General features: G+C 45.0%; 1 protein-coding gene across 1 annotated transcript in view; it reads right to left on the reverse strand.

Moving 5' to 3' along the window:
- The window catches only part of LOC104380953 (vascular endothelial growth factor receptor kdr-like), a 94,609-nt gene that overhangs the window by 22,260 nt on the left and 53,768 nt on the right, over positions 1 to 18,581 (reverse strand). The window contains exons 13-20 of the mRNA XM_086619916.1: positions 14,471 to 14,764; positions 11,917 to 12,063; positions 10,112 to 10,237; positions 9,894 to 10,000; positions 8,539 to 8,674; positions 7,113 to 7,217; positions 4,636 to 4,752; positions 1,189 to 1,277 (exon numbers count right to left, since the gene is read on the reverse strand). Coding sequence (XP_086476042.1) covers positions 1,189 to 1,277; positions 4,636 to 4,752; positions 7,113 to 7,217; positions 8,539 to 8,674; positions 9,894 to 10,000; positions 10,112 to 10,237; positions 11,917 to 12,063; positions 14,471 to 14,764 — 1,121 coding nt within the window. The remainder of the gene's footprint in view (positions 1 to 1,188; positions 1,278 to 4,635; positions 4,753 to 7,112; positions 7,218 to 8,538; positions 8,675 to 9,893; positions 10,001 to 10,111; positions 10,238 to 11,916; positions 12,064 to 14,470; positions 14,765 to 18,581) is intronic.

An 18,581-nucleotide genomic window follows, 5' to 3' on the forward strand; every position in this document is an offset into this window, starting at 1 on the left:
TGATGTTCCCCGAATAGCAGAATTAATGAAGCCTGATTTCCTGTTCATTAGTACAGAACCTCACATTTTACTGATAGCAATATTCCACCATAAAAGTTAGCTGGAAGATGGTCGAGTGAGACTGACAGATTAGCAGAGAGATATTCTAATTCTGTTCCTCTTGCTTTCTTAGGAAATCATGCTAAAAATCCCAGTTCAAGGTATGTGCACTGAAATGTGTCCGTCTCACCCTGTCCTGGGGGATGAGACACAACCAGTCCCTGCAATTCATCAGAACAGTGGTGAGAAAAGAAATTTTGAGTGACCCTACCATGAAAACCTTCTCTTACACAAAGTGCCTCATGTACTTTTGTGCCTGTACACAATAGGATTATTATTATTATTATTATTATTATTATTATTATTATTATTATTATTATTATTATTATTATAGAATAATCCAGGAAAATAATCTTGGGGAGGCTCCAGTTTCTGGCAGGGCTTAGATCGGAGGGCCCTTTTAGTGCTGTATTTTCACAATGAGAAGATAGTCCTGTCCTCTCTCCCCATTGCTGATTTCTGGCCTCCTATGCCTTCCCCCATATCCCAGCCCAATTTGTGCTGGGACAAACGTTTGTGTGGATGCAGACAAGGGCTTGAAAACCAAAACCATTCGGTTGGTTTTAATGGACACTGTGTTCGTGGTCCAGTTGGCTGCATACAGCACAAACTTTTAGGTAGGCACAGGGGAAGGGAGAACACAGAAGATGGGAATGAGCAGATGATGGAAGCGTGAGCTGCTTTTGGTAGCTGGTGGGGTGGGCCTGGAAACAAAAATCCCAAAACTGGGCTTGTATTTTGGGGGAGGGTTTACCTTCTCCTGGTTCAGTTAATACTGTTTTTTTACTACTACTGTGTTGCCCCCCTTGTGCTGAGTAGTGTCTCACGAGTAATTCCCTCTCGCAAATGCGCTGGAGTGCTGGGGTATTCTTTAGTAGGTGCTAGAAAAGAAGAGGATCTGTAGGATCTATAGGGAATAAAGTTTCCTGCTCTTACTCATACAAATTGAAACGTGGTGAGAAAATAAAGCACCTATATAAATACCAAACTGTCTCAGTGCCAATGCAGAAAAAAAATCCAGCTTGTGGTAAGTGGTTGTTAATTTTCTGCCTTGTAACTATGAGAAGCTTGTCATTTTTTTTTTTTTACCTTGTATGCAATGAAATCTCCTCGTTTTCCTCTTAGATAGTTGGACAGATTTCCATATTTGCAATATTCTACTATGACCATTAAAGGACCTAAAAAGACAGTGAAAATCAAATGAGTTTTGAAGAACTGCAAAGCATTTAATACTATCTTATCCTCACAAATCCTGTTCAAAATAAGTAAATACTGTCATTGCTACTATACAGATGAGGAAATTAGGAAACAGAGAAGTGACTCTCCACAAGCACTCAATCCATAGTGGATATGGAAAGAAAGGAATATGGTACTGATTCTTAGTTTTCCCCATTAGATGGCAACAGTTGGTCCTTGTTTCTTATTTATAAACAAAGGAAGATTCAGAATCAGAAATAGGAATATAAAATCCCATATGCTGTTAAGGTTGTTTTACTCTCTACATAGATCCGTAGGATGGAGCAGTCTTCATTTTTCTCTTCTGCCTTCACAGTTGTTTGGTTTGGGTGGAACTGGTGCCACTAGAGGCAATAAAAGTATGCAGGATCGTAGTCAGCTCTAAATCAAAAGTTGCAAAAATATTTAGTCAAAAGTTTTTGAAGGCCTGGAAAGTCCTATCAATTTTTTCCTTTCTTATTTCCGTGCAAACCACTGCAGAGTTCAGTGCAATTGCTGCTTTTATACAATTATGGATCTTTTTAAGATCTGCTTGAAAATGCTTCTATGTTTCAGTGTGCGCTGTTAGGAAAGGGAAAAGCTACATTCCCTACCTTTAGCATAATTACTGCTTTTTAAAATCATCAAATGTAAGATAAAAGGTGAAATCAGGGGACTTAGAATGCACTTAAATACGTATTGTTATCAGTCCTAAGCAACTAGACTTTCACGTCCAGAAACCTTTTTCTGTCTAGAAGGTCCAGATTTAGGAATTTGACCTTCAAAGTGCTGAGAGCTGCACTTGGCCACTCGGGAAGGAGGTGGCTCTGGGCAGCACGTGGATGTGCTGTATCCGAAATCACGTACAGGCTGTGCAGCGATCTGGCCCCGTGGTCCGGTCCGACACGCACGGTACGGACCGACAAGGCGGAGAGCAGGGCTCTACGGAGAGCAGGGGGTCTGGGAGGGAAGAGTGAACCTTAGGGATTCTGGTTGCTGCACCTTGGCTGAGACTGAGGAGTACTGTTTGGAAGCAGATCATCTCATGAAGAGGGAGATGGTGAATTCCAGCAATAATAACCAATAGCTTGCTGATAATTGCATCGCGTATTTCTGCCAAGCTTTTTATTTGTGCAAGACCTGTGGCACAGCTAGGCTGAATACACACCTCTGGGCTGTTCAGAGCTCCCAGTTCCTGTTGACTACAGCTGTGATGTGCTCAGGACCTGAGCACGCTGTACCAGTGACTGCAGACCCACAGTTGTGATGTGCTCAGGACCTGAGCACGCTGTACCAGTGACTGCAGAACCACAGCTGACCCAAAATCAGAGCTGTTGGTGGTTCTGCTGCTGGGCTTAAAGGCAGCAGCGCCGTGATCTGGCAGTGCACAAGGGAACTCTGTGGGACGTTGTTCTGAAGAACCTAAAGTCCAATGTCCCTCATGGATGCCCTGAGGAAATGCAGATTCTGGTACATCTCTAAAGCTCCAGTTAGTGATTTATTCATGTTTTCGAAATGCTTCCTAGAGCCTCTCTGCATTTTATTTCCTCATTGTAAAGCATCTACTATGCATTAGTTCTCACTGCTTCACATCAGATGCTCAGCCAAGGTGTTAAAATTTGCTATTCGTGAGATTGTTACAGAAATATATGTGCATACTTAATATCAGTCTTAGTCAGGTATGCTGTTACACGGTTACGTAAAACCTAGCAAGGAAGGAGAAAGCACCACGTTCTGCAATGGCATTTTAATAGCAACTCTTATCCCAGTGTCTGTCTCCAGAGCTCCAGGCTGTTTTTCTTTAGTCTGCAGTTGTGTTGCTCACAGCTAAACAAACCAGCACCTGCCCGGAGGCTCCTCAGCACCCTGCAAGGGTGCTGCACCGCTCTGCTCCGTCCTCTGCTCCCCAGAGTCAGCAGGGAAGAGGGAGGGTTACCTCTTCACCCAGGAAGGCAATCAGGATGGAGCAGGCTGGAGAACGGGGAACTGAGGGGCTGTCAGGAGAAGTTGTTCCTCAGAGACTGGACAATCAGTGTTTGATCTGATTGATTACTGAGATGTGTCTTGCTGTGCAGCTAGAACTCTGTGGCCGAGTTAGTGCTTTGGTTAAAAACTATGGAGCCCTTGGTAATGCTGCCGTGTGTCAGGCACCTCTTTGTGTTGTCCACCTCATTGACTGGACAGGAGAGGGGAGGCACCAGCTTTCAGAATGTTGCTTCCCCTCTGCTCACAGCCCCAGGCAAAGGCCACTTGCTTGTGCCTCTGAATCTCACCCCCCCAGCCAAAGCTGCCCTCCTCCCAGAGCAGCTCTTGGGGTCTGCAGTGCTGCAGCAATTCCCACATTGCAGCAGTATCTGTGGGTGCTGACGGCTCCTTGAGGAACTGGGAGTATCTTGCTGGAGGGAGGATTTCTTTCCTGGCATTCTACTAGATCTACCTCACTTGGAGTTTTCTTTTTTCCCCTGTGACTGGACAGCTACATGTTCTTTGGGCAATCAATAGTTTTGCAGTCTCAGGTGACAACAGATGTGTGCACCATCTCTCTCGCTCTTTCCCCTTCATTTATTTTACTCTGGTTTCTTTGTCTTCAGCCCTCCTAAGTCTGCCCTTTGGGGATTGTTTTGAAGGTTCCTTGTAAGCAAGAAGGAGGCATCTGAGCGTTGTTACCCTGAAGTTAACGCACAACAGAGTAACAGACAAGGATGCTTTGTATGGCAGTATGGGAGGGGGTGTTTTAGTGACAAAGGTCTAAGATTTATGGAGTCCTTTGTTTAAGTCTGCGCTTTGCAACAGATTTTTTGTATGATGTACAGCCAGTTGTGTCAGCTCAGCCCCTGGAAGTCCATGCTGTTGCTCCATTCAGCTTCGGACTGCTTCAGGCTACCCAAAAAATGCCTGTGTTTGCCCAGCAAGAGTGGAGTGCTTGGGAAAGGAGGAGGCCTCAAGTAGCTAAGTGCTCAGCCTGGTGCATCCTCCTGATAAGGCAGGGAAGAAGAGGGAGAAGAACCTTTGAAATGATCAGTAGTGCTGATGTGGAGGACTAATTGCAGTTAAGGATCCTGCCTCCCTTCAGTCCATAATCCCTGTTGTAAACAAGCTTACAAAGGACAGAGAAAAAGAAAATAGTGAAGTGACACCACTGGCTGGAGAAGATATTAAGAGACCATTGATGAGATGTGGCCATATTCTGCAGTAGTAGAAGCTGTCCTCTGAGCAGAGAGGTAGAAACATTTGTGCTTGCATTAACTTCATGTGCACGAGACTTGGACTCCACCAGAGATTCTGAAAAGTGTCTCTTCTTATTTACTGAGGACTTCTCACCTCCAGCTTTGGTGCAGGCTCCCAGCAGGTTGACTACATTCAGGTGATGTCCAATATGGATGAGGATCTTCAGTTCAGACATTAAAGCCTTGCATTCATTAGTAGTTGCACATTCTGCTTAAGATAAACAGGAAAAAAATCATCTTTACACACCAGGATATTTTTAACAGGACACAGCAAGATCCTGTTTATACTTGGAAACAAAACCCACTCAGGTTACTTGCAGTATCTTTGCTTTTCAGGCTCTTAAACAGATAATAATTCATCCGTTTCATTGTCTGTTGACCTTTATGAAGTGGAATAACACTTTATCTTTTGGGTGACTCTTCCTTTCTCTAGCATGGGTTATGGAGGGTTACTGTCCTGTAGGAGAAGCCTCCCCCAGTCAGATACCAGAGAGCCTTTGCAAGGACCGAGTTTTCAAGCTTAACAAAGGATCAGCCACCCACTCCAACCAACAAGAGCGCACAGAACGTGCTCCTCAGTCTATAATGGTGATGTGCAGTTTAGTTGTACTTCTTTACAATACCTCAGAATATATTTTTCCACAGTACTGAGCAACTCTTCGCTGCAGGTGATGGAGGAATCTAACAAATCTGTACGTTGGGTCCCAAAATGTACTGGAGAATGTACAGCATTACGAAATTCCAGCCCTGTGAGATCGCATCGACCCGAGAAATACATTTTCCAGCAAAGCAGAGGGGACCATGTTTGTGTGTGACCCATGAACTTGACACTTGAAGCACCATCTGGCCAGTTACACTGTGCTTTTGTTCTCTTTCGCTGCCAAAGCTAAGGAAGGCACTCTTAGACCAGAACGTTGTTTCCTCTGCCTTCTTTCCAAAACTTTCACGATGGATTTTAACAAAAGAGGCTGCGTCCCGTTTCCTCTGTTTTTGCCTTTGCATCATGTAAGATTTAAATATGAAGAAACAGTTCCACAACAGATCATTTGGTGTGACAAATGTAATGTCTTTATCTGTTTGTGGAATTCTCCATAAACAAATCTTTCACCAAATGGTGTCATAAAGAAGGAGCTATTCCGAGCCCAAGATTTCAGTCAACACTTTGTAGATGGGTGTCTAGATGGGTGGCATTACTCCTGATTGACCCTGGCATGAGCTGGAACACATGCCTGTCAAAATCTAAACAGAACAGCCTCGGAAATGTAGCAGATAATCTTACACATTAAGTTCACCAGCCTACTTCATGGAAATAACAGATAATACTAGAATGACAGTAATGCAGACATCTCCAGAGCTTTTTTCTTTTTTTTTCCCCCTCAAATGTATTGATTCACACTAGAGAATCTGCTTTATTCAGGAACATGATGAATTATGGGCATGTTAGTTGGGAAGGGAGAGGTCAGAGCAGGAGGCTGCTGCCTCCACTGGGGGAGGAATGGGTAAAATGATGGAGGAACTGTCAAATAGTTTGCTGGATATGTGCAGGCAGGGTAGAGTTGACATGAGGATCAGCTGGGAAGCACAGCGTGGAAGTGAATGGAAACCCAGAGCTATCCAGGGCAGTAAACTTTGGATGGAGAAGGGAATATGTCTGGATCAGGGGCTTCTAGGATATTTCAGAGATCTGGAGATGGGCATGGAACAGAAGAAAAAACAGCAGGAGAGAAGATGATCTGAAGATCTACTGACTGATGCAGAGAAGGGAGACCAGATTTGGAGGAGGTCCAGACAGGTGATAAACTGATGATTTTGAAATTCCAGAGAGATGGGAAGCAGCAGAGCATCAGGAGAAGCAACTAGCAACAGAAGCCAAATACCGTGATAGAAGTTCCTGAATCGTGGCATTGCAGGGGTTAATACTGTCATGCAGCAGCAATGCAGAGCAGTGTGGGCTATGAAAAGCCATCCAGTGAGCATCGACTGTACCTTTGAAAAAATCCTAAGTGAACAGTTGAGAACCTCCAGCCCAAGCAGTGGATGTGCTGGCTGATGCATTTACTCATAAGCTGTCTGCAGAGGCTTTGTACGTAAATACAGTATGAAAGAATAGTCTCCAAGTTCCCCCTTCCCCACCACTGAAGGGTAAAAGCTGTCCTTAATTTCAATAATTGCAAGCAAGCTGACTCTAATTCACTCCCTTGGCATTGCTTTTTTTTCAACCCCTTGAACTGTTCTACATCTGGAAGGGCTGTGATGGAAGGCTCAGATCCAATTTCAGACTATCTAATGTAATTACATTCTGTAATCTGTTTCCCTCCTAACCCCACAGACCTGGAAGCTGCTGTTTTCCTCCTTTAGGAATACAAGACTTAATCAGCAGCACAGCATGGAGCCTGCTTGTCATTTCGTACACGTTAACATCCACTGTGTAACGACTAATTGGTCCCATATGACAAACCCACTCCCTTCTGAACACAATGAACTTGGGACTGGTTTGGAGCTGAGAACTGGAAACCTCATTGCCCACAGGTTCCCTGAGGAGTCTTGTGAGAATCTCAGAGGGATATGTACCTTTAAGCATTTTTACAGCAACTGTTTTGCAGGTTGAAGACTTATCAATGCCAAATGCAGACGCCTCCACCACCTTCCCAAAAGCACCATGACCCAGTGTTTTACCTAGAGAAGCAAGAGTCAAGAGTGAGCCAAAGGGGACTTCACGACAGTCGGCATCAGCTAAGAGGGAAACATGCATCCTCAGCTATGCAAGAAGTACAAGACTCCAGTGCCCAGCCACAACGTAGACCGAGAGTCAACAGAAGCCTGTATCACGTATTTGCAGTATATGAATATAAATGGAATGATTTATATCCATACGACTTCAATGCAATACAGGACATGATAGAACAGAGCAGAACAAATACATCTGGATTCAGCTGAAGGCAAGGCTGGATACGTACATATGGCTCAAGGGTAAAACCATTACGTGCGGTTGTCCTGAAGCCCAGGAAAGTCAGAGTTTGGGTTAAACGTAGAATCGTGGAACCCCGATCTCTCATGAGTCAGTCGTGGAGATAGCCAGCTAAGGCTCTCAGACAGTCAGAACCTCTTAACCCTTCAGTTATTGACATTTCTTTGACATAAAAAGTATAATGAATGGATTTGAAGATTATAATCTTTGTTTTCCCTTTCATTTGCATTTTCGTGCCTGTGTTACCTAGTGTTCTCTGAGGGATCTGACCCGCAACGAGGCAGAGTACACTGGGCATCATCGTCTGGCTTTTGGGTTCTGCTATTTTGACCCTATGTCCCACTATCATCTCATTTTTTGTTATTTTTGTGTCTTCCTCCTTCTTCCATGTTTTCCAGCTAAAGCACCAGGAGCACAGGCAAATAGAGCTATATTCCCTGCTCTCATCATCGCACACAGATGTTACTGTTTCTCTCTACAAACACAACCTGCTCTTTACATTTTCTTGCTCCATCATCCAGTGAGCCGAGCTGTTGAATGAAATTTGGTTCATTTTCTTGTGATAGCTCTTTACAACTCAACGCCACGCTCAAATAATTGATAGGGAACTGATTATTTGATGAATTGATAGATTTCTTCAAAATAAGATTCACTGAAAGACTGTCACCTTTCAGACTGACTTCTCATTCCCTTTTCCTCTCCGGGTGTGAAACCATGCTGTTGGCAGGGACAGTACCTGGAGGTACCTTTCTTCCATGTCAAGCGTTTGACTTCGCTTCTCCAAGAAAGAAAAAGAGGTAGTAGCTATTTTGAGAGAGACATCATCTTTGCTTTTTCTCACCAAATCCCCTGTTTCACCCCTCGTTAAGGATGATCCTGAATTCGGCGACTCACTGCCGATTCTCCCCAAGGACGGCAGCACACCGGCGCTAAACGATGGGCTGCTTCTTGGGTTATACAACAGATGGGTGAAATTGAGGAGCGTTAGAAGTCATCGTTCTCTGGAGCAGTAATTCCCAAACCACTCACCCAGCCGCAGTCTGTCTCTTGGGAACTCCCATTTACTGCTGTCGTAGGGAAGACGGTCACACTGCTCGTCAAGAGGCATTTCCTCTGGATCCATTATAATCGACAGGTATCCCGTTTTGATATCTGTGGCATCGGGCTAAAAACAGGGTGTGGAGAAATTATTCACAGTATTTACCCTGCCATTCTAATGGGACAGAGCTGTCGTCTACCAGACTGAGGGCTGTCTGGGGAGTTCCTTGGATTCCAGACGTCGTGCTGGAATTTATTCGGAACCATGGACGCATCACTTCAGCTCCCTGCCTCTGTTTTTATATCTCTGGCAAATAAATGTTTATGTATGCCCGCCACTCATGGGCGTTGGGAAGAGTCACCGAGTGACGTCGGTAACACCCCGAGCACACGAAATCCGTCGCTGTCTCCTACCTGTATCTATTTAGGAAATCAGTGCTTTGCTATGGGAAGTCCGTGAGTTGCACTTCCCGGTGCACTACGGAGCGTTTTGGCATTTTCGTAGTGTTCTGTTCTGCAGGCTCGATTCTCCAAGGTTATCCACTTCATGGCTATTAGAACCATTTAAAATTGAAAGCTGGTGAAAACTGCTACTTCTAATGCTGCCGAGTGAGAAACTGTGATTTGGTGGGTCCTGTGAGCAGCCTTGCACGGGTGTGAAACCTAACTGGAAATTCACTGTTGTCCACAGCTCTCTTTAACTGAGGTCAAGGAGGAAAACATGAATTTAATCACTGTATTTTGCAATAAGATGGGAAATTATACTCAAGTGTTAGGGATCACTACTGGAACTGTAGTTTGGTGAGCTTCAGAACAGAGAGCTGTGGTTGCCTTTCTGTTTACTGTTTATCTTAGGAAAACCAGACCTAAATTCCTTGGAACTTCACTGAAACTTTACTTTTGAATCACAAAAGGGAGATGAAAGTATAGCAAGACTTGGAGACGAAATAAGCTGTGTGATTTGAGCTCATTTCTAGAGCAGACATCCTAGGATCTTTCTTAAAGCAGGGCCTCCTTTAATACCTATGTTTTAGAGAAATCTCATTGGATAAGTGCTGAAGTCAAGCCCTCATTTTAGGGCATTTAGGATTTTTTTCTGTTTCCTAATCTTGCAAGCCAGTTTGACTCATAAAGAGGGAGTAGCCTGATTTTATGGTACTATGGAAGTGAGCAGAAATCTCACAGGTGCAAGTGACCTCTTGAGAAGTCAAAGGACGATGAGCAGAAATCTTGGACTGAAATTTTATAGGAACATTTTGCACAGTTTTCCTATCATCTGTCCCAAACACTTGGCCCATAAACTGGCCCAATCCCAGACCCCTTGTGCAGTAGGGAAGCTCTCTTACTTTTCTCAGTTTCCGTATGAATAGGGTCAGCAGCAGCCAGAAGAGCGTAGCGGCTAGACCAGTGCAGACCAGAATGATAACTTCAATGTTGGATTTCTCCTCGGAACCTGTAGGTTAAAAGTACCACCAGATTTTAAATGTAGCCAAAGTCCATGACTGAACAATAGGTCTCATCAGTCCAGCAGAAGATCCGTGTTTCACCTTAGCCTTGAACTCACCTTGTATTCTAATGAAGGCTGATGTGCTGTCTTGGCCCATGTCGTTGGATGCTTTGCATTCATAGAGCCCTTCATCGTCCTTTTTCACTCGCTCAATGACCAGGGTATTATTTTCCATGGAAATTCCTGTTGTAAGGGATTTTGGTTAATATTATTGCAATAACCTACCTGCTTGCAAATGCTCTGAGGAGACAGAGGACTGCAAGTCAGCTCCCATCCCTGCAGGCCTGATGTGCACTGCTATCAGGGGGCGTTCTAATGCGATGCTGCTCATTGGGGTCTGGCAACAACCTTTCCCTGACCTTTTTTTCTCCTCAATACCTGTGTAAATTGCTTGGGGATCATTTAACCAACAGCAAACGCGGCTGTTAATTTATTATGAGCAGACAGAGCCTGAGAAAACTTCAGTGGAAGTTAGTGGAGGGAAGATAGGTTTTCTGATAGCAATAGATACACTGGGGAAAAAAGAGAACTCGGAGAAGTTTTTGGAGAAAGCTGATGTCTCGGAGGCTGTGGGATGTGATGGGAGATCTAACACGTGGAACATGGAAATCAGGTTATGCACATCCCTGGAAAAATCATCGGGTGGAGCAATCCTGGATTCACAGGCAGCTGGGGACTAGAGGTGGAGTGGGAAGAGGGAGGTTACCCGAATATGACCTATGCGAGGCTTTTCTACATTTAATTTTCCTCATTAATTTTTCACATTTAATTTTCCCTAATCTGTGGCACAAAACTCAGAGCTCATCCGTTTCACTAAGGATATGTTTGGCAGAAACAGGGAAACAGGTCAGACTTTGAATCCAAAAGGGAAGGACATTTTGAGTTTCTGGGTGTTCTGCCTGTGAATCCTGTTGTTGTTAACAAGAGTACTGCACAGAACTTGCCATGCACTCTGCTGAAATATTTACCCTGAGGTGTTTTTTCCAAATATTTAATTTATGTTTCCGTTGGTTGGATGAGTTACATGCTTGTCCCTCTAGAATTATTTATAAAATTTCAGTAGCTATAAAGAGTTTCTCTCGGAACAGTCTGATCTGAATTATGGATGATCCTAGATTTCCTACGTAGTCCAGGATGCAAAATTAAAGCCCCAGGACCAGCTACTGACATGGGATTCTCCATGATTTGTAGAAGATCTCAGGATAGAGAGCTGAGAAGGAATTCCAGGCTCAGGTGAAGGAGCCCATGCTCCCTGCCCAAGGTAGCACTGCTGAGTTGAGCACCGGTTGAGCTGAGAGCACATCCTCGTTGCTACGTTGTGGGAGAGGGAGAAAGGATGTGTAGTGCACCATGGCGTGCCCTGCTCCTGGCTGGTAGGTGACTGCCCACAATTTGCTGCAATATATCCTGGTCAGGCCCTGAGAATAACTGATGGCTCAGGTTTGTGTTTTCAGCCCCACCTGACACACAAGTACGCCCCGTCTCGGTTTCGTACACGAACTGTTGTCTCGCACGAGCAGCCCGAGCCGCAGCACGCTGTGCTCCTGGATTTCCTAATGCTATGCTAATGGATGCAGGCTGCCTGCCTGACTCTGCAGGCACCAGCGCTGCCACGTGCAGAAGGCAAACTGCATAAGCAGGAGGTGGCTTGCAACCAGTGGGCAGCTTCGACCTCAAGAGTCCGAGCTGGAGACTCCTGCCATGGTCTGATACGTTTGGCTTTGTGTGTGTGTTTCCGAGGTGGCATATACCACCCTGACTCAGCTGTGGAGTGGTAGGTCCCATGTTTGTGGTGAACCTGCGGGTCCGTTATCCCGTGTTCCGTACGGTACCGCGGCGCGCTCGGGAGCAGGTGCCCTCACCTGATGCTGCTGAAATGGGGTAGCCGTTCTTCCTCCACGTAATCTGGGGTTCTGGCGTTCCGCTGACCTTGCACTCCAGAATGATCTTGCCGCTGATGTTAACCTCCAGATCCGTGAGGTTTTGTATCACGTACGGCGCTGCCTTTGCTACGGTCACAAAGCAAAACAGTACAGGGTGAGGTTTCAGAGGGCACCTCCCTCAGCTCTGCCATCCTCTCACCTGCATGGCCTCTCTGGGCTGGAAGTGGCACAGATATAGTTGATGAGCAGTGGCAAAAATCCCCCCGCAAATTATAGGAGGAGTGGGTGAGTTTCTTTGGCTGATTTTCAAACTGACTAAGCTTAGATTCAGCTTCAGCTTGAACCTTCTTGAGTTTCTTATCCTCTGAAGAAGACAGGACAGGGAGTGGGTAGAGCAAATGCAGAGTGAATGCAAGAAGAGGAAGGAGGAGGCAGAGAGGAAGCAGCTCTAAGGATTTTGTGTTGTCCTCTATAACGAGTGCAGTTATCTACTTACTACAAAGGGTGTTAACCTCTACTTATGTTCATTTATTAAAGGTACAGGAAAGCAGTGAATAAAATCCCAAGCACAGCATAAAAAAATACAGAAAACCTGCAATAAGGACAGTAGCTGATTTAAAAGACCTTATTTGTATAGGAGAAGGAGGGCTGGTTTGGAGGGGCATTCCCACGCGTGTTCTCCGGGAGAATTGCCTCTCTGACACGAGCCAGACAAATAACAGAGCCCAGTAATTCTCAAAAGAACGCGATCAAAGTTCCAGTTCTCCCATGGATGTATTCCCAGTTTAGCTGTGTTTTTCCCATAGCCATCATGTGTAGGTGTCTGCGTAGGTGGAAATTTGACTAAACGAATAAAAATATCTGCCAGGGGAGAGAAAAATGAGTTGCCTGAATGCAGAATGCAGAGGAAGCCCAGTGCCTCCACGTCAGATGATGCTGACAGGTGGCTCCGGTGCCGGCCGCGGGGACAAGCCAAACCGCCAGCGCTCCGTAATACCGGGGTGAGATTCTTTCCCTTCCTCCGCCCTTCAGGAAGAGGCAGGTGCTCGTTCCATTTCTTAAAATAAATGCCCTCCCACTCAGGTGGCAGAGCTGTGCCAGCCACAGCTGTGCCGTGGGTGGGCGGTTTCTCCCCGTGTGCGTGCCCGCGTGGAGGGGGAAGGGGCTCCCGGAGCGTTGGCCGCTCGGGGCAGGAGACCGCGTGGGAGGTGTGCTCTTCCCCTTAACCAAGGATGAAGGCAGCACTGCCTGGCCTAGTTTTCACCCAAGTGACAAGTGCTCGCGGCAGCAGAGCTGTCCCTTCAGTGTCTCATTAGCCATTAATGTAAGCGGAGAAGCCAATTTGAAAATCATCGTCTAATTCGGCTTCTGAAGGACTCTGGCTTCTGCACGCTGCCTTGCTGCTCTCTAGTTCAGTTCTACTCCATTGCTGGGCGTTGGGTTTTTCTTCACCATTGGAGGATAGCTAATCAATTCACCCGTTCCAGCAGCACTTTTTTTTTCTGAGAAGGCTTAGAGCCGATCACTCACTTTCTTCATTATGAAGCAGAAAAAACTTCACTAATTTTCAGTGAGTTTCTACCAGAAGAAGTGTCCTGCTCTTTATATTCACATAGCCAAAAAAAAAAACAGGCTTCAGGATCTGTAGTGTTACTATTTTTATGGCAATAAAAGACTTGGGGCGTTGGGTATAAGTAAGAAAACACCGTTCTTACAATGAAGCTCATCCCACTTGCCCAGAATAAATGGTACGTGTCACTTGGTTATACACTTGACCAGAAATGTTTATGATTACGTCTGCTGGGTGCAAATTTGTTTAGGTATCTGTATCATCCTGGCAGCTGTAAGTGGGTGGAGTCTTCTACCAAAGTCACATAGATGTGGGGTGACAGTCCCAAACCATAGAGTGGTGCTGTTAGTGACATGGTGGGTGATGCCTTTTCTCCTCAGTCAACACTCTTATCTGTGCCCAGCATGGAGTTGGGAAGCTAAAATGCAGCTGAAATTATCTTTATGTGTAAGGTAAATATTTTATACAAAACCAGCAGTGGCTGGATGAGTAATATAGAAGCATAGAATGGTTAGAGTTGGAAGGGATCTCAAAGATCATCCAGTTCCAACCCCCTGCCACGGGCAGGGACACCCTCCACTACACCAGGTTGCTCAAAGCCTCATCCAACCTGGCCTTGAATACTTCCAGGGATGGAGCATCCACAACTTCTCTGGGCAACCTGTTCCAGTGCCTCACCACCCTCAGAGGGAAGAATTTCTTCCTTATATCTAATCTAAATCTCCCCTCTTTCAGTTTAAATCCATGGTATGGCAATATGTATGGCCAGGTGTCAATCCACATACATTAGTGTGAAAAAAGAACCAAACCAGAGCACAAAGTCTATATTAGGATAGTCCCTAAGAAATGCTGGGCACCTTCTGCTTTGAAAGGCTTCAAAGAGAGCAGCAGATGCCCAGCGTTTGTTCTCTGGCAGCAGACCGACAGCACGTCCCGCTGCCCTTTTCCATGGGCAGGACCTACCTCTGACGAGGAGCTGAGTGTGCTGTTCCAGCGTGTCCGTGCTGTTGTGCAGGTTCTGGGCTCTGCACTTGTAGAGGCCACTCTGTTCCTTCGTGACGTTAGTGATGACCAGCGTCAAAGAAATGGAATAGTTGTCGGTTTTCTTGATGACGGAGTCGCCAAGAGCCGCCTCCGAGGAGGGGTGGTACCAGCCCAGGTGGCTGTAGATGTACCGGGAGGCCCGGCAGGTCAGCCGGACGTCGTTCCCCACGATGGTTGTGACTTGTGGGTCTGTTTGCAACCCAAACGGCACGTCTAGGAGGAAGAGAAAATGTGTTTGCAATCAAGTCACAACTGGGAAGGTCTTTGGCTGCCCGTTTGCAACTGGATGGTCAAATTTCAAAGACCAGCCGTAACGGAACGAACCAGTTTGGATGAGACCTGTATTTGCGTGTGCAAACGGGCACCGGGGCTTGTGAATTAGGTGAGTGAATGTTCCTCTTACATCCCAGTGCTGGTAATTTGGCCCTTAGCATCCTAATAATCACATTGTCAAGTAATTAATTTAAATTTTACACAGAGAAGTAGTTACTGAACTAAGAGAGTTTAATCAGGAGAGACTGCTATCCAGGTAACAAATGTGTTGGTGAGTTTTTCTCTTTCTCTCTGCAATCAGTGCTTGAAAGCACAGTTGCATAAGAAGAAAGAAATGTACACACTCTCTTTCTTCACCACTGGACAATCTCCCCAATTCTCTCTTATTTCAGCTGTGCCAATATTTGTTTTCATCATTATTTGTGCCTCGGTGGGTATTTACTTGATCTCTGAATGGATTAACTGATCTAATGACGTACAAGTCCTTGAGGCCTTTATATTTAGCAGAGAAATACTTTGAGGCTTGAGTCCCATCTATCCACAAAAGAGTAAGTAAGCTGTTTCTTGCTATATTTTTAGCAGCTTTTCACTCCAGAAGAAAAAAAATCAGTTTTCCTGAAGTGGCAAACTCGAATCCATTTGAAGACAAGAAAAATTGTTTCTGAGTAGAATGCCAGAGTCTGGCCCATAGATCCGCTCCTATTGCTGACCAGGGACCTACAATTAAATTGTGTCTCAGAGATGCTCTTCTCCCTTTTAATCCTGTTAGTATCCGTGATCTATCCACCCAGCAGACTTGAATGAAAGTGCATTGATTACCACAGTGACTTGGAATTGTTCTTCTGTCTGTCAGGTCAGGATTTCCAAGCAGCTGAGAGTTATGAGGAATCCCTTATAAATTGTACCAGGAGCAGGACGGGGATGGGACACTTTGGGAGGGCTCTGGATTCCCTTCTGCCCATGAGCAATGTTCACAATAAATCTGTTAGATTGTTGCTTCAGGACCAAGCTGTTAGTAAGATGCTTTCCCAAGCTAGGATGAAATGGGTGGTACTTTGGGAAGGACAGAAGTTAAAGGGGAGCAAGCATGCATTGCACTTGCCATCTGACAAATTCCACATGGGAGCTGGAATTTGGCCAGGGGCTCACACTCCAAACTCTTGCAAAAAGTTCTGCCAAAGCTACAGTTGAGCGTAAATAGCAAGGCTGTTGAAATAACCAATCTGCCTCATAATAAACCATATATTATATAAAATGCAGAGCCCCGAAGGAGCTTTCAGATATGATTAAAAGTCTCTCTCCTTCACAAGTCATCTGGAATAGAACCAATAAGCTTTGCTTCATGGTTTTCAAAGACTGGCACCAGAAATGTTTTACAAAAGATCCAAAGAGAGAAGATACCCCTCAGGCCACAGCTGTGGCAATTGTTATTTTTCTTTTCTTCCCTTTTCATGAAATTTCAGTTTACTTTATGCACTGTTTTGTTAGGCTCAGTTGCTCTCTTTCTTGCTTAGTGCTAGCTGTACGCTCAAACTGACTTGGGTAATACATCCATTCTTCACATCTGATGTCCTGTGGTTCCAACATGTCAAGATGATGCTTATCAAACGGGGGGGAAAGTCTGAGGCCAGCAGAACTTCTCTAAACAGGAAGAATTAAGGTCCAGTGAAAACACTGGGCTGTGGCATGAGCAGCATCTCAGCATCTCTCCTGAATCTGTGAAACCAAAATAGGGAAAAAGCGCCCTCCTAACTTGCCTTTTTCTTAGTTTCTCTTCTAAGCTTTTGCTGTTTGCTCCAGCAAGAGTTGCAGCACTGAGGTAGGTGGATCTTTGGTCAGACTCAGTTCTTGAGTAAGCTCAGTGGTCTGGGACACCTCCTGGGATCCCCTCCAGCCTGCATTATCCTGTGATCCCAAGTGCCGGGGCTCAGTGAAAGTATAAAGGGATGCCAGGTGAAGTGACGAGGAAGGAGTTTGGTCACATCATCCTGGGTAAAACACCGTGAACTCCTGCAAATCTGCAGGGCATGCCAAACCTTGCCCTTACCCTCTGCCCTTGCTCCTGCCTCGCAGGAAGCCTTTTCTCCAGGGAATTTCTTCTTACAACCTGCAGCCCTCTGTTTTGCGGGGTGAGTTTTCCTGAATGGCAGTGGGAGGAAGCCCACTCCACGGGAAATCCTGCATCTCTTGGGATAAGGCTTTGGTTGTGTACGGCAGTGACAGCATGGGCTGGAGTGCCTGGAGATCTCTGACGTTTTGGTGCAAATTCCTAATGAATTTGATGTAATTTCCAAGCCCCAAATTGTGAAGGATGCTCAATAGTTTTGCCTTGCTGCTGGACTTCACCAGTGCAGGGTTTTTTCTACCAACTTAACATTCTGGGAGCAGAGGCCTGGCTTGTTTTTCTTATCATTTCTTCTACTGACATTTTTTATTTAGCATTTTGAATATTTTTAGCTGGAACCTCTGCTATCCTTTTCCATCGTCTTAGCCTTTCAAGAAGCTCTTTCAGCTCCAATAGAATATTCATTGATTTTCATTACAGTGGAAGGAAAAAGAGAGAAAAAAAAGTCTCTCTTGCTCTCCTCTCTCTTTTCTCCTCCTACCTGGATTATCTGGGGAGTAACTGCAGCTTTGAGAGCACATTATAAGTCAGTTCATCTCTTAGACTACTTTGCTTACACAGTCTTGAACCTGAGCAGTGATTAACTTCCTCTCTCTGAACAGATACAGTGTTTTATAAGACTCCTAATAAGTTGGCTAAAAGAATGCACCATGGGGCCTTTTCTCTTTTATCAGCAGTCACCAAACATTTGTCTTTCATATTGTATTACAGTGTAGTAGCCGCGAATTTCACTCTCGACCGTGCAGGATTCCATGGCAAAATAGGGAAATAAGTCATTGGGGGAAGGTAAAAAGTCAGAATAAATCAAAAGAAAGTCTGGCTGCGTTTGTATTTACAAGGAATTAATTGGTTTTAATTTCCTGTGCTTTGCACAATAATCTGTGTAATTCAAAACTTCTGCTCTTTCCCAAATTCCATCCCTGTGCCTGTCAGGGTGGGGGGGTTGCCATCAGGCATATGCATGTAGGGAGAGCGAGAAAAAGAAAGGGTGAGCCCTACCATCTGAAACAGCACAGAGCTTTTCATAAATCCTGTAAACATGTCAGGAATAAGCAAATCGAGAGTGGCAAGCGGTTGTAGAACAGCCCAGTTCATACATTGTTCTAGCATCTGATAGCAGATTTGTATCTCGTGTTTGAAATATAATATTTTCTTTCTGTTAAAGATATTTTAATATCTTTAACTCCGTTTTTCCAAGTTGTTTTTGCAATCAGATAAGCCCTTGAGAAAGGGCTTTTGTTATTATTTGTTATTCTTATCATAATTCATTTGTATTCCAAGAACATTCAGAGGTTTCATATGGGTGGGATCCCATTTTATTGTCCATAGTACAGTCATACAAAGGCTAGAATTTGATTTACTGTGGACATACAGTAATATATAGTTGGCCTTTCCAAGGTACAGACCAGAGCTTAGAAGGTGAATAAAATACTTGTTGATGGCAGAGAATACCTCCAGGAGACATCAGGTCAGCTTTTCACTGCACTAGGAAGGTTGCAGCCTGCCTTGAGTGTCCTTTGGTGCGTCACCGGTGGTGGGCAATGACACGTGGCAGGTCTGAGCATCCGATGGCTCACCCATGCCTCTGCCCGTGCCAAAATAGTCGTCTGACTTAATTGGGAACACTGGTGT

Source organism: Tauraco erythrolophus, chromosome 13 (genome assembly GCF_009769465.1).
Source record: "Tauraco erythrolophus isolate bTauEry1 chromosome 13, bTauEry1.pri, whole genome shotgun sequence".
Classification (NCBI taxonomy): Eukaryota; Metazoa; Chordata; class Aves; order Musophagiformes; family Musophagidae; genus Tauraco; species Tauraco erythrolophus.